This window comes from Neofelis nebulosa, chromosome 3 (genome assembly GCF_028018385.1).
Source record: "Neofelis nebulosa isolate mNeoNeb1 chromosome 3, mNeoNeb1.pri, whole genome shotgun sequence".
Taxonomy (NCBI): domain Eukaryota; kingdom Metazoa; phylum Chordata; class Mammalia; order Carnivora; family Felidae; genus Neofelis; species Neofelis nebulosa.
Genome location: NC_080784.1, coordinates 200812169 through 200840098, shown reverse-complemented (window position 1 = coordinate 200840098; position 27930 = coordinate 200812169). Strand labels below are relative to the sequence as shown.

The 27930-nt window shown below is 51.1% G+C and overlaps 1 protein-coding gene across 4 annotated transcripts; it reads right to left on the bottom strand.

Annotated features, from left to right (window-relative positions):
- Positions 1–236: 236 nt before the first annotated feature.
- ZBTB49 (zinc finger and BTB domain containing 49) lies at positions 237–27930 on the bottom strand. 4 transcript variants are annotated; one of them, XM_058723098.1, is made up of 8 exons: positions 27793–27929; positions 19843–20012; positions 16719–17818; positions 14185–14231; positions 6844–6917; positions 5219–5301; positions 4966–5127; positions 237–1379 (listed from the first exon to the last, which is right to left on the bottom strand). In XM_058723098.1, the coding sequence occupies exons 2-8, from the start codon at positions 19992–19994 to the stop codon at positions 706–708; spliced, it is 2292 nt and encodes a 763-aa protein (XP_058579081.1). In that variant the 5' UTR covers positions 19995–20012; positions 27793–27929; the 3' UTR covers positions 237–705. The 4 variants fall into 4 exon arrangements, with proteins under 4 accessions (XP_058579081.1, XP_058579082.1, XP_058579080.1 ...); XM_058723099.1 differs by lacking the exon at positions 5219–5301 and having other exon boundaries at positions 16642–17818; positions 27793–27930; XM_058723097.1 differs by lacking the exon at positions 14185–14231 and having other exon boundaries at positions 16642–17818.

The following is a 27930-nucleotide window of genomic DNA, read 5'->3' as shown; positions in this document are numbered from 1 at the left end:
GCACAAAAGAAAACCCAGAGGAGATCCTGGGGGGCTGAGCAGCTTGCCTGTGACGCAGGCAGCAAGCGGGAGCCAGGACTCGGGGCCCTGTTCCGGTGGCTTTGGAAGCCCACGGCCCCGGGGGCGGCCGGACTGAACCCAGGACTCATCCCCGCAGGCGGAGCCCTTCTTGCCGTTTACTTTTATACGCACCGGGGTCTTTAAATGAATGAAAATGCTGGAGGAAACACACAACATTATAGAGAAAGTCAAGTTTCATTTATTCCAATTAAATTATAGCACGGGTTTCATATACAAATAAAATTTTTGCGTAAATTAAAGTACAAAACGCTACAAATTTCAATCATGTAAAAATGCAAAAATATTTGTGTTTCTGTAGGTTTTCCCTCGAACACGACTCGGGGTGCAGCAGGGGGCCCAGAGCGTGCCCGCCGTCGTGCCCGGCTGACGTCAGTGGGCCGGTGTCTCGAGCCGGTAGCTGCTGCCCCTGGAGCCCTCCGGTCCCGCGTCTGTGTGCGCGGGGAGCCGGCAGGCCTTCCCAGATCCTGGGCTCCAGATGCTTCCGGTTATCAGCCACCGGCGGCACAGGGGCGGTCACACGATCTTGGGCTGTTGGGAAGGGGCCGGGCCCCCTCCCGCGGCGCGGGGACGCGCCTGCCGAGCCGAGAAGATGCCGCGGGGGCCGGGCCGGGCCGTCGCCGGCCGTCACTGGTCCAGCTCGTTTTCGTTCTGCAGAGTCTTCATGGCCAGCCCCCACAGGGTCATGCTGGAGAAGAACTGGCCCTCGGGGTTCCTGTAGGGCGTGGAGGCCGCGCGGCCGCCCGGCCCGTCGCCGCAGGGGGTGTCCAGCGCGGCCGGGGACGAGCGGTCCAGGGACGGGCTGTCGGCCGGCAGCGGCTGGTCGCCGGCGGAGGCGGCCGCGTCCGGGTAAGCGAACGTCTGCTGCGGCGCCGGCTGCAGGGGGCGCTTGGCGAGCTTGCCGGGGTCCGGACCCAGCTTCTCCGGCCCGCCCGCTCCGTGAGGCTCGACCGCGGCCCGGAACTTGCAGTAGGGGCCGGCAGCGCGGCCGTCAAATTCCGTCACGGACTCTCCCACCGGGTGCACGGGGAGCTTGAGCGACGCGGGCATCAAGGCGACAGGCACGTCCTGGGAGAAGGCATCCGAGCCCTGGGACTTCTCGAGGTCGGAGGCGTCGAGGGCCTGCGCCAGCTCGTCCAGCGCGTCCCGGCGCGCCTCGGGCCTGCAGTGCGTCCTCTTGTGCCGCCGGAGGACGGCGGAGCGCGTGAAGCACTTGCTGCACACCTCGCACGCGTACGGCTTCTCCCCCGTGTGCGTGCGCACGTGCCTGCGGAGGTCGCCGGAGCCCCCGAAACACTTCCCTGCGAGAGGAAAAGGGGGTCCTTTCAGAAGCGGGCCTTCTGCAAGCACCGCCCCGCCCCCGCCCCCTTCTAAAACCCAGACCGGCTCTGCTTTCACGGCACGGAGTCGAGCCCTCCCGTCACCTGCTCGCCCCGGAAGACGCTCGCGTTCTTCTCCAGCTGCGTCCCTCCGACCCGCGGCCTTTTGGCGGTGGGCACCTCAGCGTGAGCCTTCGAGGGACCCTGTGTCCCCGCAAGGGAGCGCCTCGCCGGGTAAGCCGAGGTGCCTGCCCCTGCCGGCCCGTGCCGGGACACCTCGCCCGTTTTAAGTTTTCGCAAATCTAACGTGGCCGATCGACAATTCAGAAACAGCTTTTTGCTTTCAACATAATTTTACATACGCTTCTCCTGGTTCTATTTCCATCCTGTGTATATGACAGAGGTGGGGGGGGGGTCAACTTCCATGAGAGTAGGTAAGATCGGAAGACAGAAACCAACAGACAGCCTTCCAGAAGACATCACATGTTGACAGAGGACTGAGAACTACGCAGTTACGTAGATGCGTATTTAGAGCTTCGCCCTGACCCGCGTGAACGTGGAACGCTCAGCTCCGCAGCGCCCGCCCATCAGGCAGACCAGGCGTCGACGTCCACGCGTTACAGGTGTACCCTTCCCCACGCAGGATACCGAAGCTCGCCATAGTGACCACAGTGACCCTGTGTCCTCACGTCTACACCGTGCCCTCAGCGTCAGGCTCGGTCTCTTTCACTGAACAACACCGTTTGCTATGCTGTCGCTATACCACACAGTTTATACAGACACATGACATGTCGTGGACTCGTGGCCTCAGAACCCCGTCCTCGATCTCCTGCACGTGTGGGCGGTCTCTACCTGTTTGCTACTATATTTCATGTTCAGTCACCATCTTTCTTTACACTGTTTAGGATAAATTCTCAGTAATGGAATTACTGGGCAGATGGGAATAATCTTTTCTAGGGTCCTGAAGACGTGAATTTTAGCCACAGTAGAGTTCCCCCAGGAGAGGACCGTGGCTAGTCTCTCTCTTTTGTCCCAGAGGCAAGACAGGGGGCCAGACTTCACAGCCATCCTTGCCGTGAGGACACCACGGGGCAGCACCTGCCTCCTGCCTGGGGAATCTGGTGAGAGACAGCCGGCTGGCCGTGCTGGCGGCAGAGAGGACGGTCACCGTGCACGGCTGTGGCCCGCAGTCCCAGGCAGTGCAGGACGCTGCGTTTCCATGGACTCAACGAGGGTGCTCACAAGCGAGCTGCCTGGAGCCATCTTCAGTCCAGCCTGTGAGGACTGGCCAGAGGGGCGATGAGACCTCAACAGAGACAGTCTCCTGGGAATAAACTGCTAAAACCCAGGGCTAGAGGAAAATGCATGTCTGCACCTTGGAAAGTGCAGAGAAATGCTGGGAAAGGAAGAGAGGGAAGGGAAGGAGAAGGCAGTCTGGGGAGGGAGAGGACAGAGGGAGGAAGGGTGGAGGAGGGACAGGGAGGAAGGTGGAGGAGGGAGAGGGAGGAGCTCTCTATTCACTGCAAAGCCCAGAATGTGAAGCCATCTTAAAACTGAACCTGTCTTCTGAACTCAAGGAAATGAAAACACACACCCACACAAAGTAGTACGCCGATGTTCACAGCGCACTTGCTAAGTGAAAGCAGTCATGAAAGGCCACATGCTGAATGATTCCGTTTATACGAAATGTCCAGAACAGGCACATCCAGAGAGAGAAAGCAGATTAATGGTTGCCTAGGCTGGGGCGTGGGAACGAAGAATGACTGCTAGTGGGTGTGGAGTTTCTTTCTGGGGTGATGAAAATGTTCTAAAATAGACCATGGTGAGGGTTGGGTTGTGCAACTCTGTGAGTAATATACCAGAACCACCGAACTGTTTGCTTTAAATGGGTAAAGTTTATGGTATGGGCCTTTTACCTCAATAAAGCGGTTACAAAATTTTGAACCTGTCCTATAAGAACGAACATTCTTGTGCTCTCTTTCTCTTCCCCTGGCCCCAGGCTGACCTTATCAGGGTCAGAAACCATGGCTAGTGAGGGGAGGGAAAGGGCTGGAAACAGAAGGTGAGGCAGGCAGGGTCCTCCTCTGCTTCCTCCTCTACGGGGGTCTAAGCCAGCCCTAGCCGGGGAGGGAAGAGAGAATTTAACCTTAAATCAAGTTGACAGCTGTAATAATCGTTTGGAACTGACATTTTAAATTAGTGATTTGAGACTGCATTTGTGATTTAAAGTAACAATTGCTTTCCTTTTTTTTTCTTTTTTCTCTTTTATTAAGAGAGAGAGGGAGAGAGAGAATCCTGAGCAGGCTCCACACTGTTAGCACAGAGCCTAACATGGGCGGGGCTCGATCTCACAAACCGCGAGATCATGACCTGCGCTGAAATCAAGAGTCAGGCGCTTAACCAACTGAGCCACCCAGGTACTACCAATTTTATTTTATTAAAAAAAAATTTTTTTAAATTTATTTCTGAGGCAGAGAGAGACAGAGCCTGAGTGGGGGAGGGGCAGAGAGAGAGGGACACAGAATCTGAAGCAGGCTCTAGGCCCTGAGCTGTCAGCACAGAGCCTGACACGGGGCTCGAACTCACGGACCGCAAGATCATGACCTGAGCCGAAGTCGGACGCCCAGCCGACTGAGCCACCCAGGCGCCCCACTTTTATTTTTAAGAGTAATGAGAAGAGTCATGGAGTTGCCTAACTTTGTATCCAGGAGATGAGATCTGTGTACAATTTAAGTGGGAGGCAAAAACAAAGGTACTTTCTGGCTACAGCCCAGAAGTCCTGCCCTGTTCCAGATTCCAGCTCCAATTAGGAGGAGGCGCTCCAAGCAGAGCCCAATTCCAGCCTTCCCACAGCAGGACTCTGGACGTTCTCCCCGTCTGTTCCACACAGGAAGTCGTAAAAATCGTTACTCACTGATTCCTCCATGACTTAGTCGGCATGGTCAAGTGCTCGTCACGGGCACGCACGTGTACACACGCACACACACAAGCACACACGCACACCCTCTCTCCTTCAGAGGCTCAACCCCTCCACGATCACAGGGACACAAGTAACTCAGAGTCCGCCCTCCCTCACCTGGGCGGTGAGGCCCCTCAGAAGCGAGGGCCGCCAGCCCACCCTCCCCTTTCTGGCCACTTCGCTGCCGCGTCCTTGCGGAGAGAAGCGCCCTTTGCTTCACCGTACGTGACCCAGAAGCCCTCCCTCTTGACCCCGCCACGTGCTCGAGATGCTCCGGCAGGACAGTCCGCCGGCAGCCCCCAGGCCCTGCCGTCGAGGCGGCTGTGCTGACGCCCGCTGCTGCACACCTCGCCCTTCCACGCTTTTCTGTCTACGCCCCGCGGACCCGGCCAGGAGCCCGCGGCAGCCGGACTCGGCCGTGCCCAGAGCACCTCGGGGCAGCTCCGCGAACGTCTGACACGTGAGCCCAGGGAGGGATGAGAGGAGACCCCGCGGGAGGGGGCGAGGGGACAGCACTGCTTCTGTGTCGCCCCCGAGGAAAGGGAGGCGAACCACGCAGTGACAGGGCGGGCACCTGGGGGGCCGCGTCCGCGGGCGTCACCCACTCACCGCAGGCGGGGCAGCCGTACGGCCGCTCGCCCGTGTGCCGGACCCGGTGCTTCACCAGCTTCCTCCGCATGTTAAAGGCCTTGCCGCAGTCATCACAGGTGAACACTTTGTCGGCCGTGTGCGTCTTTCTGTGCTCCTTCAGGTTGCTGAAGTTACTGAAGCCTAGAGAGACCACAAGAGGCGTTCGGCTCAAGGACTGAGGCCGTTTTCATCAGCGGTCTTCGAGAAAGAAAAGGAAAACGCTCAGCAGTACCTCGCCCACAGATGTCACACAAGTGTGGCTTCTCTCCCGAGTGAATAATAATGTGGCGCTGGACGTCACCAGAGGCTGCGAACCTGCCGTGACATTCGGAAACTCAATTAAGAATTTCTTTCCACATTGGTACACATCTTTACAATTGCAAGTCACTGAGGGGGACGGATGGGCTGCTCCCCACATCCCTGCAGAACGAACCAGACGTGGCCTGATTTCATTTGAAATGTGCATTTTTAAAAATCTTTATTTCTTTTCTCTTTTTTACAAGAAAGTAGAAAATGATGCAAGTGCTTTGTTTCTGAATGACTGGTTTTTTTTTTTCTACCTAGTTTCGTCACTCTTTCTTCTTCAGAGATGGTCACCGAGTTGGCTCAGGGAGGTCTCGGCCACAGAAACACGCTTCCTTCCCACCACACCTAATTGTACAACTGGTTCTGTTTGCAATGACACGTGTATGAACATGGTTTTAAATACACGCCTTGCTTTTAGAGGGAGTTCAGAAGGCTCACATTTAACCCATGTTGTAAAACAAGGCCAAAGGGAAGTGACACCATCTGAAGAAGCAGGGGCGCACTCCGGAGGAGCCCGATGCGAGGGGTGTGCGATACCCCCGGCACGAAACGTGCCTGCGGTGCTGAAGCGGCCACGGCAGAAAGGGAGACGCGCCAGGCCAGGCAGCCTTTCTTTCTGTTTTCTCCCATCTGCAGAGACAGCGGTTTTCCCGGACCTGAACAAGGGGCGCTTCTTCCTCCGGCGTCCGCACAGCACGTGCCGCACCCCGTACTGGGGGACTTTGACTTGAACTGTCCCCAAAGCTGTCTCTGCCCACCGCCCTTGACTATGAATTTATCGGAGGCAGAACCTGTACTGTTTTTTTTCCCTTCTCTTTTTTAACAAAGGCTTTACACCCACCGTGGAGCCCACGTGGGGCTTGAACTCACACGTGAGCCCACGTGGGGCTTGGTCTCACTCTGAGACCAAGACCTGAGCTGAGATCAAGAGGCTGATGCCTAACCCACTAAACCAGCCAGGGGCCCCTATACTGTTTATGTTCCCATCACAGCACTTAGCATACAGCAGGTGCCGAATAAATGTTGGTTAAATAAATGAATGACTGAAGCGCTGTGGCTGGTGCCTGTTAAAAGCGTGCAGACTCCAGACAAGCGGCCCAGGGAGGGCAGGAAGGTCCCCACTGCGACTCTGTCACAAGTCACAGCCCTGCCCAGCTGGCCACTCACACTGCTGAGCTCTCAAGGCCTGTTTCTGACTCAGCTCAGGGCCCTTCCTGCCCTTCCTGGCTGCGAGTCTCATTGCCCCCCCATGACAGTCACCTCCACGTCCCCATGGATCTATGATCTATGTTAACAGACATTCTTGGAATGAATGGAAATTTTAGTATAATTTTGTTTCATGTAAAATCCCATTTCCTAAGACTCTGTGTCCTAGATTTTCTTTCTCTTAATGAACATTTCTCTTTCTTTTTGTTATGGAAAAGCCAGAGGGTCTGACTTTACCTGCATTCCTTAGCTATGCGGTGAGCCCACAGGGGGCCCAGAGAACACCGAACTCAAAGACAGACACGAGTTATTCTTTACAAACAGAGGAACAAGCCCAGCACTGACCTCTTTCCGCAGATTTCACAGATGTATGGTTTTTCACCAGAGTGCCGACGTAAGTGAGTCTGCAAGTTACCTGCCTGTAAGAGAGGGGAGGAGAAAACGCATACCAGTAATGACCAGTTTTCTTGAAGGTTCTGTAAATTCAAAAGGAAAACTAACAGACTGAGCCAGGTCCTGGTCCAACTTCCCGGTGAAGATTACATATGCACAGCTCAAAGCAGCCGCGTGCAGGGAGACCAGGGACAGCCCCGTCCTCACTCGGGGGCCTGGGCCTGCCCAGCAATCTGCAGATCACACGGACATGCCTGATGGTGCACTTCTGACCCCAGTGCTCCCCGTGAGCCCCTGGCTTGCCTCGCAGGTACGCGCTGTGCTGCCTCCCTGGCAAATGGGCCCCACACACTGTGGGGGCTGCTAAGCTTGTATTTCAAACAGACCTCGGTCCGCTTTACCTGGTGTTTTTAACTTGGACCATCTATACGCAGGCATCACTTGGAAACAAAGCATCTGTCTGTACTTGGTTATTTCAGGATTCCTTGTTTCTTTTTTAAAAACATGCTTTGGTTCATAAAGAAGGTAAGACACGTGCAAACAGCACTTCCCCTGGGCTCTGTTGTGCCGGACTGGGCTGTCCTGTCTTTTACCTTTGTGCAAAAACGCAAAGCAGGAGACTCAGGAGCCGTTTCGCTGCTGGGCCTTTTATGTTCCTAATTGCTGGAACTAGCAGGGCTTCGCAAAGAGTAACTTATTTCTTTTTTTATTTTCCTTTCGTAATTGAGTTTTTATTGGTTGTTCTGAGGATCAGTACAGACAATTCAATTTGTACACAATTCTTAACGTACGTACCGAGAGAGAGTAACTTACTTAAATGGGGATTGCAAAATAGGTTTCCATGCAATGATCAATAGGAAATCAATATTAACTTGCCTCAAGCACATTAAAGTTGAAACTGCAATCGCCTTATACTAAAAAAGCTCCTGGCTAATGTTTCAAATTAGGATTTGAAAACAAAAGCCTCCACTGCTGGAATTTAACATAATAGACTCAATCTGTCATTTCCCCTCCTAACTTTTTACAGTGTTCTGTTATAAAGACACTGAAACGAATGAATGTGCCCGAGGGTAATAATGTGCCGGCATTATGCACAAAATAAGCCAAAAAGAGAGAATGAACAGTAATGGCCCACTAACAAATTTGGCTTTGTAAATCTGCAAACTAGATTTTAAGTAAAATGCAGACAGTTCATGGTTATACGCTTGAAGACGGTCTGAAGTCCACTTCTGAGTGGAAACTTACAGGTACAAAAAGTATGGTCTGTGGATTTCATGTTACAGAGCATGGAGATTCTGTGAGTCAGGCTCTGGGAGATCACACGGGTAGATACTTCAGAATATGATAAATATGGCTTCGAAAAAACTCAGGTTTACTTGAGGTAACGAAAGAGGAAGAATTTGGCAAAACATTGGTAAATACCTAGCTTTTAACAGAATGACTATTGACAACAATGAAACAGTAAGTGCCAACAGCCGTATACGTTTCGTCCGCCTGCCCTTAACACACATCACTAAGCTGCTCTTAGTAATTAGGTCTCTTTTCTAAATGAAAAACTCAGATTCAGATAAGTAAATAACTGCCCCTGTTACACAGCTGGGCCAGAAAGTAACATGGGTTTGTGGGAGTCTGAACTCACAAGTTTCTGTGAATAAACTGGCTTGTGTTGACTATTTCGTACAAGAGTCACTTGGCTGTTGGGGAAACAGCTCCTGGGAGGTGAGATAATGTACCACTGTTTTAAGTCAGTCAATTCCAAATTCCAGAAAAGCCCATCAATTATATAACAATTTGAACAGCACCATCGGCTCATCTGTTAACTTAGGTCCTTCTTTTTAAGTTACTTTGTAAATGATGTATCATGACTGAAATGCATTCTCTGAGTCAGTGCTTAGCAGCACTGAGCCCTTGCTTTTTAACTGAAGCGTCACAATTGCTCATTTTCAAAGCAAGTATAATCAAATGATCTTCCACTTAACATAGTATAATAAGCAGTAGTAAAACAACCCCTTGATTTTTTTTTTTTTTTGTAGCTATTTAATAAATAGAAATGGATCATGAAAATCTTTCCCCAGATAAAGGAGCACATATTGATCTGGCTGATGGTATAAAAGCAGATGAAACACTGAAAGATTCAGGCAAAAAAGTCCAATAATGCATTCAACGATTTATGCCAAATGACACAGCAAACTGGGACCCAGAGTACTTGACCTTTACTGAAGCATCTTTATTTTTGGTAAACTGTGCTTCACTCTCGTGCTCATTACATGCTAAGTACCCGGTCCACATCTTGGATGGAACTCTCTAGCAAGCGGCAGCAACAGTGACTGCTACCGATGATTCGGAGGTTACCAGGAATGAAGCGGCTGGGTTAGCGGCCGCAGACAACTTGTCACCTAGTCACAACTCCCTTATAAAGTAGTAGCATCGCGGTCTACGGAAAAGCAAACGGATGCTCTGGAGGGAAGTCATCAGCCTGGGCTCCGACAGCCGGGATCAAACATCCTGATTCAGGTCTGTGGACTCCCAAGCCTGCGGCACTCACTGTCTGTGCTCAAGAACGTCAGCAGCAAAGGAGGCTCTACTCCTTCTAAGCAGATATTTTAAATCAGGAGGGAGCTGTCAGAACTGGGAACAGAAAACTCTGCTGCAGAAAAGAACTAACACCTGATTTGAGTAATTTAAAAAAGAAACCCTTTCTAATAGGCACGAGGACGTGAGCATTCAAACCCGAGCAAACCAAACACATATTCTCTATCAGAACACTTTTCCAGCGGCAGCTGATTATTCATGTAAAAAACAGCTGAGGAATCATACCATCTTAGAGATAAAAGGGATCTCAGATCTTAAAAGTCACCTAGTTCAGGAGTTTTGGGACTTTAGGATTTCACCAAATAACAAAAGTTAACAGGGAAAAAGAATCTGGAGATTAGCACAGAGATGTCTCCTCAACAACAGGAGTGTGGAACATACTACCTCAGGGCTCAAAATTCAACAACTTAGGAAAAGTTCATCAAAACACTCTTACTCTTGCATTTTCCCCTGGACGGGCCCAAACCCTGTCACCTGTGGCGTCAGGCTGTGTCCGTGCCCGGGGGGAGCACACTGATCTCCAGGCAGGCCCCCTCAGTTGCGCCCCGCACACGGGACACCTCTTTCCGGAAGGCACCGACTGCACCAGTCACTCGAAGTTTCCATTCCTGCCTCTTTGGAGAGACGACACAACTCCAGTCCTCTCCCGAAAGACAGCTCAGTGCACAAGGTTTCCTCCTCCCATTTCTCACGTCACAGATGTTCCAGACCTGCCCCTACCTCACGTCTCCTCCGGGTGCACCTACGGGGCCGGGTTCTACCCCGCACGGACACCCTGCATTCGGACAGAGCCTCACTCATACTCTAACGCATGCGGGACCCCCAGTGCTGAGATCCACGCACAGACCGTGTCCACAATTATATTAACAGGTGTCGTCTGTTGCCACAGTCTCAAATTACGGTAGCTTTGCAAAGCTCACGTATCATACTGCTTACGGACTCAACAGCAAGGTTATGGGTAACTTCCCCCCCCCCCGCAAGACTGACTCTACTAAATATAAATTGAGTGAACAGCATAAAAGATTAATTCTCATTGGTGAATCTGTTTTCTCACTTTCGAGACTTCCAGAAGGGAAAATATTTACAAACTCCCTTCCACCAAAGCAAACATTCCAGCAACAGCATGGGAGCACTCCAATACACCGTAACCGCAAACATTTGCTCCAGCTCATTCTTACTGGACACATCTCCAAAGGCAAGGGAATTAAAAGCAAAAATGAACTATTGGGACCTCCTGAAGATAAAAAGCTTCTGCACTGCAAAGGAAACAATCAACAAAACTAAAAGGCAACCTATGGAATGGGAAAAGATATTTGCAAATGACATATCAGACAAAGGGCTAGTATCCAAAATCTGTAAAGAGCTCACCAAACTCCACACCCAAAAAACAAATAATCCAGTGAAGAAATGGGCAGAAAACATGAATAGACACTTCTCTAAAGAAGACATCCAGATGGCCAACAGGCACATGAAAAGATGCTCAACGTCGCTCCTCATCAGGGAAATACAAATCAAAACCACACTCAGATATCACCTCACACCAGTCAGAGTGGCTCAAATGAACAAATCAGGAGACCATAGATGCTGGCGAGGATGTGGAGAAAAGGGAACCCTCTTGCACTGTTGGTGGGAATGCAAACTGGTGCAGCCACTCTGGAAAACAGTGTGGAGGTGCCTCAAAAAATTAAAAATAGATCTACCCTATGACCAAGCAATAGCACTGCTAGGAATTTACCCAAGGGATACAGGAGTGCTGATGCATAGGGGCACTCGTACCCCAATGTTTACAACAGCACTTTCAACAACAGCCAAATTACGGAAAGAGCCTAAATGTCCATCAACTGATGAATGGATAGAGAAATTGTGGTTTATATACACAATAGAATACTATGTGGCAATGAGAAAGAACGAAATATGGCCTTTTGTAGCAACATGGATGGAACTGGAGAGTGTGATGCCAAGTGAAATAAGCCATACAGAGAAAGACAGATACCATATGGTTTCACTCTTATGTGGATCCTGAGAAACTTAACAGAAACCCATGGGGGAGGGGAAGGAAAAAAAAATGGTTAGAGAGGGAGGGAGCCAAAACATAAGAGACTCTTAAAAATTGAGAGGGTTGATGGGGGGTGGGAAGGAGGGGAGGGTGGGTGATGGGCACTGAGGAGGGCACCTGTTGGGATGAGCACTGGGTGTTGTATGGAAACCAATCTGACAACAAATTATACTTAATATAAAAAATAATACAAAAAAGAAATTAAAAAGATAAAAAATAAAAATGACTGCCTGCCGTAAGGCGGAGATGGTCAGCGGGCACTACTTACAAAGTATCCCTGTATCCACAACGCAACAGCTTCCTCAATGCCCGAGACCCCCAGGCTTATCAAATGTCTGCTTGTCTTTGGGGCTCACCTGAGCAATCTCGTAACATACTTCACGTCTTCCTCACCCACCCCGAACACCACTTCTTCCAGGCAGAAACGAGCACTCGCTTCTCTTTGCCCATGCTGTTCCCTATGCATATTTCCCCAGCACACCCCACGCTTGCCACAAACACTTATTACTGAGTGGTTTTTAAACAGAAGTCCTTGTTCACAAAAATTTCATAATTTCACTACGAAGTAAAACAGCAACACGCATCTGAAAACTGCAAGTATACGTAATCCTATGTTCACAAAACTCCGACAAAACCACAGACCCCAGCAGAGGAGGATTTCGGGAGCGGCAGTCATCAGGGCCACCTTGATGGGACTCCGGAGGGCAAGTGCAGGACAAGGTCTGAGCAGTGGTCCTCAACCTCAGCCACACTTCCAAATCGCTGCACTAACACATCCCTATGCTCGGGCCGCACCCCAAAGCGACCAAATCAGAATCTCTGGGGGCCAGACCTGCCATCGATGCCGGGAGAGGAGGCTGAAGGCTGACTACAGACGCTTCAATGTCCGGTTCTCTCTGATTAGCAAAGAAGGGTCAGGGAAGGATTCCATGCAAGGAGAGGACAGACCCTAAGCCGTCATCACATTTTAAACGTCCGAAGGGCTTTCGTGTCCACTGTTTCATTTACTCCTCCTGACACTTGTATGAGGTAGTACGATCCTGATTTAAGAATTAGGACAATGTGGGCCAGGGAGTGATGGCTGCTAATTGTTAACAGTCATTAGTCCAAGTCTTAGGTTCTCCTCCACCCCAAAGCTGTGAGGTTAAGATGGTGGGGGGGCGGGGGGGGGGGTGCCCTGGGAAGACTGGTCTGCAAGAACAGAGAGGGCGGCCCTGGGACGGGAGATAATGACGCCCCCCTGAAGCACGAACTACGTGCCAGGCAGAAAGGAGTTCTTACTCCTACTAGCTCGTTTACTCCCCAAATGCTCCCCAGGGTCAGTCATCTCCTTTCCCTGGTTTCACAGACAAAGGAAGCTGACGTTGTAAAGGGTGGGGTGGCTAGCCCGAGGTCACTGAGTAGCAGGCCAGGGGCGGGATCCAAATCCACACTGCCCATCGTCGTGGCCACAGCTCGGAAGCCCCAGGCGAGGCCATCCTGAAGCCGCCAGGGCCTTGAATAACTGGCAGCTGGAGGAGACAGGACTCCCCTTGCTTCTCAAAAACCTATTGGACGCAGTGTGGGTGCCAGAGTTCTCCTGGACGGCAAGTGTGGACTAAAGACGCAAAGGCAGGGGTCCGGACTCGGCGAACCCCTGCAGGCAGGTGGCAGTGGGAGGGAAAAGCCCCTGAGGGCACAGGTTTGGGGGTTGGGGGGGGAGAACGAAGGGGACCCCGGAGAGCTGGCTCCGTGGGGGACGTGCCAGAAGACAGCGCTGCCACGGAGGTTCCGTGCCCTGGGGAGCGCTGCGGCCGGCGCTGTGGCCTGGAGGGCTCTTGGGTCAGGGCCCAGCCCAGAGTCCTGGCCCTGGTAAAACAGCGTCTGCACGAGCTGCGACCGGATCTACGGCACCCGCCAGTGGAACGACGGCGTGCGGTGGCTGCGTGTGGTGGCTGTTTCCTCGGCGGGCCCGTGTGCCCGGGGCTGAGCAGCCGGCCTCACCCACCCTCTAAAATGCCAGCGCCCGGCACGTGGCAGAGAAGCAGGGCTCTCCCTCCATTTCAGAAGTGGGTTGCCACCAGTCTACGTTCAGAATTTCCTCTAACACATTAACTCTCTAGGGGGTGTTTACGTCCAGTGCCCAGATCAGCACGCATAGGAGGGACCAAAACACTGGCTGGATGGGGAGACTTTATACGTGTCCCAATGATCATTAAACAGGGGTCAGCTGAAAGGTAGGCCAAGCAGGAACGAGAAATGCTTGCTCTGTTCCCCGCATCCTAACAACTGATGTGCCAGCCGGAGGAAGGGGACATTTGTCCTGGACACAGCCCAGCACTTGCGGCCTCCAGGTGGGTGGGTGCTCACTGTGGTTTACTGGAAAGCTCGTTCACGAAAGAGAAGAAACATACCAGGATCGGACCCATCCTTAAGGGGGGGGGGGGGGGAGTTCACACCCTTACAAAAAATGCTGTTTTTCCCGATGATCTAAAAATTTGTTTTCCTTAGAAATTATTTTCTTCCGATTTAGTGTGAAGTCAACGTTACAGACACCACCAGAGGCTTCTCTCAGAAGTCCAAATGTAGGTCTTATTTGTAATAATAATAAAAAAAGCACTGGGTTTCGGGTTTCCAATTATTAAAGTAAATAAGAGTATTCCCACCTGAGAGAAATGTTTCCCACAAATGTTACATTCAAAAGGTTTCTCACCTGAAACAAAACAAAATAACAACTTGTAAAATCATTAGTCACATCGGCACCACAATTTTGTTTAAAATGTTTACACCATCTCCGCTGCCCTCTCAGAAGACAGCGTCGCCTTCTTTCCCAAAGTACGAGCGTGGGCAGAGTCCCCACGTCCTCCTGATTGTCCCGCACCCCCCTGGACGGCGCAGAGGCGATCTGCCAGACAGCAGCGGCCTGCTCCCCTGCCCTTCGGCCTGAGTCCTTTACCACCAGTTTCCGACACGGCCGGGGAGCCTCATTCGCACCACACGAGGCAGCCACACAGGGGTGGACTTCAAGCGTGCCGGGGAAGACCCCTCTCCACCGCCTTTCGGTGGCTGACGCACGCTTACAGGGGAAAACAAGATTCAGCAGGGAGACGCGCTTCCCTGGCCACCGCTGGCCTCTGCGTCCTGAAACAGAACAGACGGGCGACCTCTGTCCAGAGTGGACGCCACCCCAGGGGAACAACCGCAGCTCTGACCCGGCGTAGAGAACAGGAAAAGCGTACTTCAAGGTACCCCCTGTGGCCTGTAAAACCTACTATGCTTAGAAGACCAAGAATCCCCCTCAAATCAAGTGGTTTCATTAAGATTCTTTTTTTAAACATGAACGTTTCCCTTCTTCCTGTGTTGCTGAGGTTTGGCACCTTGCTAGCTCTCTGAGCTCCTGCCAGGATATTTTTTGAATTGAACGGCTTCCTAAAACTGTTCAATGGCTTCCTCAAGGACAAGCCGGAAGTTCCGACCCTGAGTAATTATAATCACACGAATCCTGTATTTGGTGTCTACATTTACGTCTGAAATTATGGGGAAGACGATAATGTCAAGTGAAAGACCCCATTCTGAGTTACAACAGTTTGAAACGAGAGGTCACCAGTCGCTGAGACTCACGAGTGACCGGGGCCAATCACCCTACGCCAGGGGCCTCCCTTTCTGCTGTCAGGACCCCTTCGCACTCTGAATAACTGATGGCCCTAAAGAGCTTTGGTTTACATAGGCTACATCGGTGGGTAGAGCCCACGTCAGAAATGGAAACGGAGACCTTCAGAACATGCCATCAGACCTCTCGGCGGCCACCAGAGCGGCCGCAGCCTTTAGCTGACTCCACTGTGCGCCTGGAGCAGGAAAGGCGAGGGCAAGTAACATCGCAGACTCTGATGGAAAGAGTTCAGGCCCCACAAACCCCCTGGAAGGGCTCCCCAGACCGTAATCAGAGAACTGCCTGCCGCCTTCCCAATTTCTGTCCCCGTCAACACCTGTGCATGGCTGTGTGATCCTGGCATCCGAAGATGTTCCTTCAGAACAAACAATGTAATTTGTTTCCTTTAAAGCTAGAGAGAGATGTTCTCAAGTAAAAATCATAACGATCGTTAGGCTCCAGGAAATTTAAGCAAACAGAACGACCTAAAACAAGTTTTTTTCAGGCAACGCTGAGCCAACGATACTGCCTTCACGTAAAATAATTCTGAACCACTACCACCAACGAAAGCACTTTCCATGCAAACGCATGAAAACGAAGGGCTGCCATATAGAAGCCTCTCAATAATGCAACGAGGCAGCAAACACCTAAGCCCGTGGGCAACCCAAAGTGGTAACAGAATGGCACGTGGACATGATCACAATGGCCCAAGCACCTTAAAAGCAGTTATGCTGAAAGCACCCGTTAGCATATTACTTCTCATGCTTATAGGGGAGCTGTCATTAATTCAAGTGCAGTAGAGTCACCCAGTTTAACTAGAGGAAGGAAAATAACACGTAAGTGTCGTATAACGTAAGTCATATGACATGTAAGTGTCGTATAACGTTGTATACGTGGCACTTAGCATTTGGAAAAAATAAACTTTCTGGAGAAAGGACGAGGTATGAATTAGGGTACTAAGCCTCTGAAAATTCAACGTTCAAAATGGAAGAATTACCATTTGAAAACCAATTATCAAACGGTTAAAGCTGATCCTTATTAAAAAGTGTACCTCTTCCTTCCAAACCGCAATTTGAAACAATCTGATATTAACATGGCTTCCCAGAGACCTTTTGCTATCACCCTCAGTTATTTTGGTCTGGATGAACCTACAACATCATGCTTTAAAAAAATACAAAGTTCATCTAATTCTAAAGAGCAAATACAGCTTATCCGTTTTAGAACATATCTGAGATTTTCAGCGCGTCAAAACAACTCGCTACGCTTCTTCAAAGCTGGAAGGTCTATCACACAAAGCCACGATTAAAAACGAAAAGGGTGCCATCTTTTGCAACTGGTTCTGCGAAAGCGTCTACAGAACTCCGAGATCGTTCTTTAAGAGTGATCACCAGCAACGTCAGAGAAAGAGCAGCTGACGCTCCTGGATTTTCTGGGGGATTATCAACGACGTCATCGCAACAGCAAAAGTTCTTACAAAAGCAGAGCGGGCAGTGATGTCTGAGCGTCTGGGTCGGGTCCTTTCCTTTGCCTGCGGGCACTGAATCAGTGTACCTGTGTGAGACCGTTTGTGAAGCTCCAGGTTGCTTGGGTGTTTGAAAGGTTTCCCACACAGTTCGCACGCGTACTGTCTCTGTGGCTGCAGCATCTGGGACTGGTCCTCCAGCGCCGCGGGGTCCTCGGGCGGCTCCGTGTCGTTCACGCAGTTCGAGTGCTCAGAGCCGATGAGCTCCCCGCCTCCTCGTCCCTCAGCACTGGGGCCGCCGGCTTCCTCCCGCGCATCTGCGCCGGCAGGGCCTGCCCGCTCGGTCACACCGTGCTCCCGCCTGGCTTCAGACGCCGGCTCCGCGGGTGTCCGCGACCTGAGGAAGTTGAGCCTCTTCAGGTGGATGGCCTTTTTGAGCCTCATCTGCTTGGCCGGGGGCTGGCGCGTGCTGTCGGACTCCGGGTCCGGGTCCGGCTCACTCAGGGGCGGGGCCGAGCGGTGCGGAGGCAGGCGCCCCGCAGGCCCTGGCCCACATCCGGGCCGGCCGGCCGCGCCAGGCTGGCACTCCCCGGCACCGAGGCCCGTGGGGGTGCTGGACGGGAAGGGCGGCTCGCCCACCCTCCCGTGACCGGGACAGGCAGCCTGTTTATAGTGCTGCTTACTGTAGAAGTTTCGGAGTTTGTGGCAGTAGCTGTGCCTGAGAGGCAGCTCTGGGCCGCTGGCCTCCAGCGGACCGGGCGCCGGTTTGGGCGCTTCGCCCGCAGGGTGGTGAAGATTAACTGACGGGGGAGCGTGAGAATGGGGTTCATCCAACACCTTGCTCTGCTGAACCTCCGCGGGACACTCCTGCAGCAAAGGAGGAGGGTAGTTTTCGCTGCCGACACAGTGAGCGTCAGCAGCCAGAGCGCCCTGCAGGGAGAATGTACTGTTACAGGACACGCCAGGGGGCTGTTCCACAGCAGCCGATTTTAAAAACGTGTGACACAGATTCAGAACGTTTTGAACCTGCAAACACTGGGCTATGTCCAGCACTACTCGTATGTTGTCCTGGTTAAGATCTAGATGGGACGTGTACATGAAGTCCAGGATCTGCCCGATGCCGCTGACGTTTTTAACATCCAGGTGAAAAACATCACTTTTTTGGCCTGAAGAATTCTGAAAGAGGCTCCTGATAAGAGAAAGGATAGCTGTTTATAGTATGATTATTTTTTTCTTATGAATAACGCTCATGTTAATATTCAAGAATACTATCCTGTAAATGCTGAGATTTATTTTTTGTTACTAATTTCACTTTACAGAGAGTGTGAGAGGGGGAGAGGGGCAGAGAGAGAGACAGAGAGAGAGAGAGAGAGAGAGAGACAGACAGAATCTTAAGCAGGCTCCGCGCTGAGCATGAGGCTCAATCCCATGACGCTGGGATCATACTGGAGCTGAAATCAAGAGTGGGATGCTCAACCAACTCAGCCACCCAGGTGCCCCTACATGCCAAGATTTTTAAGTGAAGTACATTTTAATCCTTTAAAAACTGTTGGCAAGCTGTTCAATAAAGCAATTCAGATGAATTAAATTAGTGTGCTGGATATTCAACCTTCCAAACAGATCTCAAAGTAAAATTCTGAAATATACTCATTGTTCTTTTCAAAGTATAATTATCCATATGTATGATCGATTGCATACAGATAGAGTATAGCATACAGGTAGAGTATTTCATATCTAGTCTGGCAAATTATACTTCAGACCATAAAACACATAACAAAGACATTTCTACATCTAAGTGCCTTAAAAATGTCTAAAAATAAAAATAACCATAAGAAACCAACACTCGACACTCATTCTTTTTTTAATTTTAGTTTGTTTAATTGTGGCAAAATATATGTAATATTTACCATCTGATCCATTCCTAAGTGGTTACAAATGTTAAACATAGTTCCAACGGGAAATCCAGTGGCATGAAGTACATTCACATTGCTGTGCCCCCATCACCACTGTCCATTTCCAGAACGTTTCATCTTCCCAAACCGAAACTCTACACCCACGAAACAATTAACTTCTATTCCCACCCCCCCCTCCCCGCCCCCCCAGCCCCTGGCATTACCACTCTACTTTCTGTCTCTGTGAATCTGACAACTCTAGGGACTTGATATACACTCGTTTTGTAATCAGATCTGTTAGAGGTTTCTCTGCAACCCAACGGCCCACAAGCCAGCAGTGAGAACAAGAAGAGCCCTAGGAGTGAATGAGGGAAAAGGGCACAATGCCCACGTGCTTTATTCTGCACACGGTCAAGTTCCAGGTGAACGAGTTTGTGCTGCATCTAAACCACCAAGCTGGGTCAGGTACGTGGTCTGGCAAGTTTGTGGACCTTTTCCCTAATCCAATCACCCGCTTCCCCAAAATAGCCTTCAGCTCTGTTCCTGCCTGAGGGAAGCATAAATTAAAAAGGGGCAGGGAAAGCAGAGTCTGGGACCAAGTTGCACAGGGACAAAAAGGGCTGATTACCTCAGTGAGCTGATCCGTTCATTACAACATGTACTTAGACCATGGATGATGGCGGAGGTTTAATTTGATGGAACGATTAAGTCAGGTTCCATATACGATTTACAAGAGCAATGAAACGGTATGCATTTTAAGGGGAAAAAAGGTACCAAAAAAAAAAAGCTTCAGTGCTTACAGAGAGATAAATCTCAGCTACTCAGAAAATGTACGTAGAACACTTAACTCCAACAATGTCTAATAACCTAAAAATGAGTATAGGAAGAAATAAATTCAGTTCAAACCTGTTTTCTTAGACTATTCCAGTGAAAAACAAAAATGAGAATATTTTAATAAAAAAACAGTATGTAGGGTGTTTTCCCCCCTTCAGTTTCTTATCACAAGAAAGTTCTTACCAGGAATTCTATTCTTCAATCTTTTTACCACGAAAGGGTAAGAAATACATAGAGAAACCTGACATCGATTAGAGCTATTAAAGACAAAGTGCCAACATACTTTCAATCAGCCCAGATAGTTTTTGGTCAAAAGGCTCTTTTCCTCTCAGGCTGCTCTAAATACAAAGAGCAAAACTCACGCCAAGTGCTGCAAAAGGTAAGAACAGGTGAAATCCAAGGAGAGAATACAATTTAGTCAACACACATCCACGCTACGAGAGCTTTTTCTCCATACGGTTAGAAGGACAAAGTCTACAACACGTACCTGAAATACTGACTGAACGCTGCTAGAACATTCTTGTGTGCTTTGAAGCAGACCCCTTTCACCACCAACATGCAGTCACAGAGCAGGCCTTGGATACGCTGCTCGTGCAGTTGCTGAAGGAGGTGGCAGCTGTGGGTGGCGACCGGGTCCATGCTCCAACACCGGGAGACCTGCGAGGAAAAGCACGAAGCAGACCGTGACCCAGGGGTGACTGGGAGCTACGTGGCCCCAGAACCCGCGGACTGACCTGCGGTTCAGTCATGGCTCCTTCAAACAAACTGACAGCAAGCATAAAAAACCTCGGGCCTTACGCATCGGGACGGGTGCAGTTTCACAGAATTACCTGCAGTGATGCAAATGTTCCGTATCTACACCGTTCGATACAGCAGCCTTAGGCACTTGAAATGTGGCTGGTGTGACTGGGGAACTAAACCTTTCATTTATTTAAAGAGCCACGGGACACTGGGTGTTGTATGGAAACCAATTTGACAGTAAATTTCATATATTAAAAAATAAATAAATAAATAAATAAATAAAAATAAAGTAAAAAAAAAAAAAAATAAATAAATAAAGAGCCACGGGATTTGACAGTGCAAATGTAGACTACGACCACGATAATGCTACATACATTCTCTTGTTTCTACTTTGGAATAATTCAACAACAACAAAGCGTGTGTATGTAAACACTTAGAAGGGCAGCAAAAAGCCAAGTGGATAAGATCAATCCGTATTTACTGAGCACCTATACATGGGGCGCTGAATTAGAAGGTGAGGAAAATTAGGAACTTACCTGCAGAGATAAGGTGTAAGTCAAAATAAATTAACTTACATCACGAGACACTAATAACAAAGATCTCACAAAGCAGCACGTGTACTCGTCTGCTCCCTCCTGCCTCTCTGATGGGGTGCTACCTTAGCAAACACCCGTCTTGCACGTACCCAACGTGCACAGACTAGAAAGCGTTAGGCGCCTGCTGAGCTTGAGAGCGCTGAAGCCAAGGGAGCGGCAGGACGTGATGTGCCTGTGTGTGTCAGTGCTTGTATGTGCGTACGAGAGAGAGAGAGAGAGAGAGAGAGAGAGAGAGAGAGAGAGAGAGAGACAGGGAGGGAGACAGGGAGAGGGAGGGAGGGAGGGAGAGGGAGAGAGAGAAGGGGAGAGGGTCAGACCACGTAGAATCTTACAGGCCTTTTCAAGAACGCTGACTTTAAGACTGAACGAGACGGGACACCCCCTTTCAGACACGGAAGGTCTCACATCTCTTCAACCTCTCTATGTGCCAGGTTCTAGGGCTATAGCAACAAACCAGCAAACATACCAAGTCCCCGCCCTCACGAAGCCTAAATTCTACTAAACACACACACATACACACGCACACACACACAAGTACACGACACACAACCACACAAATACAGTACTCAGACGCCTGAATACACAGGAGGGGAAGGCACGGGTTCACGCCAGGAGCACAATCCAGGGAGACACGCTGAAGGGAAGGGAGTCGTGGGGACAAATGAAGTCAGCCTGGGGCAGGCGTGTGCCGCAATGGCCGTGTGGAACGGTGTGGTCTCTTTGTTCGCTTTCATCCTCAGTGCGGAAGCATGATGGAAAAAGTCACCAAACCACGAAGCCAAAACGAAGCTTTTGAACACAGCCCCTTCTCCCATCGTGATCACCGTCGCCTTATCCCCTCCCATGCCCCCTGGGTGCCCACCCAAACACGCTACCTGCGGCTCCCCAGACAAGCTGTGTTGGGGAGAGTGCGGAGCCCCAGCCACTGCTCATGACCTACGTGACTTTGGGCAACGACTATCTCCATGTCCACGTTCCTCACCCTACCTCACGGGTTACGGAGACAATTGTGAGAACCCACGTGAATGTCAAGAACAGCAACAGACATATTGAGTATTCAACAAGTGTTCTCTCTAAAGAGCACCCAGAGAGCTTGTGAAAAGTCCCGCTTCCTGGACACCGTCTGGGTTCTGTCCAGTCTTGTGCGGGGCCTACGCGTCTGCACTGCAAGCGTCCAGCTGGTCCTGGGGCAGGCAGATTGCAGGACCCTGCCTTGCTCTCTGCCCCCAAAGCCCTCGGTTCCGATACTTCCTGTCCTGGGAACACTTTATCCACACTGGACTCTTCCAAATATCAGGGCTCTGCTGAGCTGTCACCATCTCCTAGAAGCCTTTCCTGCTGTTCAGAAACGTGTTCCTTCCTCCCCAGCATTTCCTCAAGTCTGGGGTCCCCCCTCTGCAATCGTACGGCACCCCACACCTGCCTCCCTAGATAACCTACCCTTACGTTCCATCAGTTGTGTCTCCAGCTCTGCTGTGAGCTCTGAGGGCACCACCTTGTTCACCTCTGCCTGGCACACAGCAGACACTCACCCATCAAGATCCACGCTGGCTAACCTCTGCTGCTAACGAACAACAGTGAGTGGTGTCTCTTTACATCTTTTTGACAACCCCCCTCCAGCCCCACAGCTACTCTTCTAGGCCCTTTCCCTTCTCTTCATTTCCACCAGGTCTGTCTCCCTCGCCCATAAAAGTGACTGTGACCTGACTTCACCAAGAAGATTGAGTCCACAGATAACTTGACGTAACCTGAGTGCCTTTAAATTATTTTCGTAATTCCAATTTTCTCGCTCGCCTCTCACTCGACCCCTTCAGCTTCACAGGATGAAGTGTGCCTTCCTTGCAAAGCCAGCTTTCCTCCTCCCCTTGCCCCCACCATGGGCTCCCCCAGCACTTGGCTTCATTCTCGGCTTTTTCACTGCTTTGCTCTGTCCCCAACTGGCCCACCAGTTCCTGCGAACACACCAAGACTGCCTCGCGTTGAAAAAAAGCAGAAGAGGGGCGCCTGGGTGGCGCAGTCGGTTAAGCGTCCGACTTCAGCCAGGTCACGATCTCGCGGTCCGTGAGTTCGAGCCCCGCGTCAGGCTCTGGGCTGACGGCTCGGAGCCTGGAGCCTGTTTCCGATTCTGTGTCTCCCTCTCTCTCTGCCCCTCCCCCATTCATGCTCTGTCTCTCTCTGTCCCAAAAATAAATTAAAAAAAAAAAAAAAAAAAAAACGTTGAAAAAAAGCAGAAGAAAACAGGACAACAAAACCGTCCCTCTAGGCACATCTATTCATCACAGCGCATTTTCTGACACCCCTCAAAGCAGCCACTCCACATCCGGCTCTGCTTTCTGAGGACTCTCTTCTCACCTTGCGTCTTGCTACACACGTGCCCGCAGGGGCCGCTCCCCAGCTACAGCCTGTGGAGTGCGGTCTGCGCACCTCCCTCTGGACACGCCTGCCTCCCCCGGGGCCCTCCTCTTACCAAGCCCCTGATCTGTTCCATCTCTATTCTGTACGTCCTCCTCTGCGAGCCCCTTACCAAGCGGTAATGTCCCTTACGATTCAGCCCCTGGGCCCCCTCTCTTTCCCATGAAAATCACATCTACTCCTGGCCTTCATCTGCTCGAAGCAGACAACCCCAAAATGGGACACTTCAGCTTTGACCACTAGCTCCAAATGTCCAACTTTCTGCTAACCATCTCCACTGTATGACCCCTCGACTTCGAATCTCTAAAACTCATCCTCGGCTCTACACCTCATTTGGATTCCCCTATTTCTTCACGGAAAGCTTAGTTTCTGACATGTAAAGCTTGGGGTACTGGCATGATCTCCTGGTTTGAGATCAGGGTGGGATTCAAAGAAAACTAGCATTAGAGGTGATGTCACCTATAAAGAGCAACACTAAAGCACGGGGAGAGGGTTTTATCACTTAGACCAAGAATACAGAAAGGGGAGCGTTATGTCAGGTGGTGGGGCAGTGCCCCGTGTTAAATCCTCGAGGGTACCGAACAGCCAAATGATAGAGTACTCAGTTACCTACCCCTGTCCCATCAGTTGCTTGAAAAGAAAAGGATTACTGGCTTATTGTTATTACCTATCATTCACTATTTTCGGGCCAGGAACTGTGTTAAGCACATTCTATCCATTAACTCCAATAATCCGACAAGAACCCTATTATCGGACTTCTAGAAGAGACAAAATTAAGAAATGGGGAGTTTAAATATCCTGTGTTCCAAAGCCAGGATTTAAAGCCTGGTTCCTAACCCTGGAGCCCATGCTCTGGTGCTATGCTACATCCCATGAGAAAAAGGACATTAAAAATACAACACAAAACCTTCCTCTGTAGGCTTTAACGCTAAAATGCAGCAAATGTTCTCGATCTTTAGACACTTTCCAGCTATATAGAAGTAATGTACAGTTAGAAACTGTTACACAATTTACACGGACTATGAAAATCGTAACTATTCTGTACTACTCAGTATAGTTCTCTAATGGCTTCATGACAGCAATTCTGTACCTCCCCAACAAGATTAGAGAGAGCTCTGGAAAAAGAATTTACATCTCATATTCCTTATGAGTATTAGGGGTGACAAGTGTAAATAACGACGGATCATGTACCTAAGACAGTGATAATAAAGACCCATGCTTACAAAATGCTTCTAACGTGCCATGCACTGTTCTAAGCCCTTTACGCGTGTTTTTTCAGTCCCTATGCTCATCTCATACCCAGTTCATCTCATTTAATTCTCACGATAATCATAAGTACCCCTCTTAGTTTATAGATGAGGATGATGAGGCACGTGGACCATTAAAGAGGGCTACAAATCTGACATTCCTCCAAGGGGAGGCGGGATCTAGGTCTCTCCCTGCCTTGAATCTGAGCAGCCTGTGTCTTGACCAACAACAGGCAAAAGTGAGGGTGTGAAGCCCTGCTCATTTCTGGGTCTGACAGCTGCCACTGTCTGTCTTCTGGAACAGTGACTCTGGAGGCCTGGGTTGGCTGTAAGGCGCCCAACTGGAGAACATGTGGAACCGGAGAAGGACTCAGCTGAGCCCAGCCTTCCAGCCACCAGACAGCAAAGCCACGCCTGACTCTCCAGACCAGCCCCAGCCTCCAGGCGAGTATCACATGGAACTGAAGAATTGCCCAGTGGAGCTCTGCTTGAATTCCTGGCCCACAAAACCGTGAGAGAAAATAAGTTTTTAAGCCCCTAAGTTTTGGGGTAGTTTGTTGCAACGCAAGAGACAACCTGACCGGGTACAGAGAAGTCGACACAGCTAGTGAGGAACTGATAATAAGGGGCGGAGTTCGGATTTAAACCCAGGGAATGACCCCAAAGCCCGCGGGCTTAACCCCTACTCTGAGTTCCACTCGGCAGGTGAAAGGCCTTCCTCGGATCCAGTCAGTTGAGGGCCTAGGTGAGCAGGGCATGTGCGAGGACGGCTCAAGGGGCACAGACGATCTCCGTGCTTGCAGCTGCTCGCTCTGTGACCAGGAACCAAGACCAGAGGACACAGACCACATCTGCCTTATGCATCAGCGCATCTCTGGTACCTACAAGGGCGCCCTGAACACAGGGGTGCTCAATACATAGCGTCTCCACGGCTGGAGACTCTGAGCCTCAGTTTTCTGTATGTAAAAATGGAGAGGTCCCCCACCGGTTAAAGAATTCCCAAGGTATTTCCTGTTTTAAATGCTACAAATCTGCACCGAAATGTGATGGTGGGAAGATGGATGAACTGGACTCAAAGGGAAATTTGGGAAAACTTGGGAAAATATGGGAAAAGAGAACACACACACACACACACACACACACACACACACACACGAAACAGCTTACATGTGAAGAGGTGCTTGTAAAGGGAGTAAGAGCCAGAACGGAATTCTACCCTGCAGAGAGGGATCCTAGAGCAGGGGCCCTTCTGTTCCCTGGGACACTTTTCCAACTGGTCAGATACCCAGAATTTGCAGAAGTTTCTTTCCTGGGGCCACCAACGGATACTTCTCCAAAGGTCCACAGTTCACACACCTCAGCACCCACCTTGCCTTAGAGTGGTCCGACCTTTGTCTTTGGTCATCACGGTTTTCAAATGGCTTATTCCTAATGCCCCCTCCCCGCAATCCCATGACAGAAGCAATGGCTTCAAGCAAGCAAGCCTGGTTGTCTTAGCTCTCTAGTGACTGACTCTAAGACACTATATAGGCCAACGCAGTTAAACTGACATTGTGTGCCTGACATGTGCAAGGCGTTGTGAGGATGAAACGCCTGGGCAAGATCTGTCCCCTGCCCTCCACAGGCTGTGTCTCAGTTTTCACCTCATTCATATAACTTTATGGAGTGTCACTGTATGCTCCCCACTGAGGGTATGATGGTGAACAACTCACATATGCGGCCACCAGAGCCTTCATGGACTAGACTTCAAATCCTTCCATTCTGACCTCAGTCTGTACTTTCCAACAGACTAAGTTCTTCTTTCCAGCTCATTTCTTAACTCGGGCAAAGCATCCCCTGCTGGGAACTGAAGCTGCCCCCTCAAGCCACAAGGCCTGCCCTGAGCCAGGAAGACGCCGTGTGACTGACCCTAAGACGATGATCGATCTGACCTTCACTGCCCACCTGCACGCATCTGCCAACCTCTGTTCCACATTTTCCTTATATAAACCTGGAAGCCCTTCCGGCACTTTGGAGACGGTCTTTGAGCCCTAGTCCACTGTCCTGCCCGTGGTGGCCTCCCTGAAATATACTCCTTTCTTGCGTCACCGCCACTCATTTCTCTGCCTTTGGATTTCATCAGTGGTCTGTCTGGGGGGTCCCGAGTCAGGTGCCCTTGGACCCTGGTGCCCCAGATAGGGAATAAACAGGAACTACATGGTCCAGGAGACGCTGAAAGAGGGAAGTGCAGATTAATTTGAAGGAGGAGGGTCAGGGAGAACTTCCTCGAGGAAGAGACTTGTGTGCTGAAACTGGAAAATTCGATTTACCAAGAAAGACGAAAGAGGGCTCCCCCTGGGCTTCCAGGGGGGACCAAGTGAAAACACAAATGCAGAAGAGCACAAACACCAATGAGACACATGTGTGCCCTGCACACAAAAACACCTCAACCGCCCTGCTTTGAGACCTCAAGGCCATTCTGTCACTTCTGTTGGAAAATGTTTTCTTCCTTGTCCTTCTGGTGAATGCCTTCTGTTAAGGGCTGGTGTTCCTCCCAAAACCCAAACGTTGAAATCCTAAGCCCTAGTACCTCATAATATCTGCGGCTTTGAGATCGGGTCTTTAAAGAGGTAATTACGTGAAGCCATTCGAGTGGGTCCTAATGCAATCGGACTGCTGTCCCCCTTAGGGGAGAAAACTTAGACACCAGGAGAGACATCAGGCATGCTCCCGCACAGAAGAAAGGCCACGTGAAAACACTGCAAAAACGTGGGTGTCTGCGGGCCAGGTGGTGCAGCCTCAGAAGAAACCATCCCGATACCTTGGTCTTGGACTTCCAGCCTGTGGTGCTGGCTACCAGGGCTTAGCAAACGGATGCACTCTCCATTCCAGCCCAACCGCGCTCACCTCCGGAGAGAAACCCTCCTTATCACCCCTACCCCCTCCCCGCCGGGTGACTGGAGCGCACATGACCGTGTCCACACCCCGTACACCCCGTAGCCACTCGGTTAAGCGGCAAGCACTTAATGACCGCCCCCGTCTGCCAGCCCCCGCTGAGGGCCAAGAGGAACGGCTGAACCGTTAAGCAAGCGGCGGGCACCGTGCTGAGCGCGGCGCGTTCACCGACTCCCGGACCGGACCGGGGACGGAGTCTCCGTGCCCGTTTCACACGCGCGCAGCCCGCGTGGAAACGAGGCCGCGCTTGGCTAGGAGCTCCGCGGCGCTCAGCCCTGCCCGCGACTTACAGGGCGACAGACGGGGACAAGGAGCGCGCCAGGGGGCCGAAGCGGCGGCACGGGGGGCGCAGGCCCCGCGCCTCTGGGATCGAGCGAACTCCCGCGCGACCCTCGCTCAGCCCGGGAGCGGAGGCGGCGGCGGCTCCGGGCCGGGGCCGCTCCCACCGCACCGCGCTGGGCCCCCACGCCCTCGCGAGGCCGGCCTCCCGGCCCGGCGGCCACCTACCCGCGTCCTGCCCCGCCTGCGCCTCTTCACCGGCCGCCGCCACCGCCGCCCTCAGCGCCGCTCGCCGGGCCGCGCGGGCCGCGGAACCGTCCCGACAACGCCCCCTTGGCCGGCGGGATCCGCCTCCGGCTTCCGGGG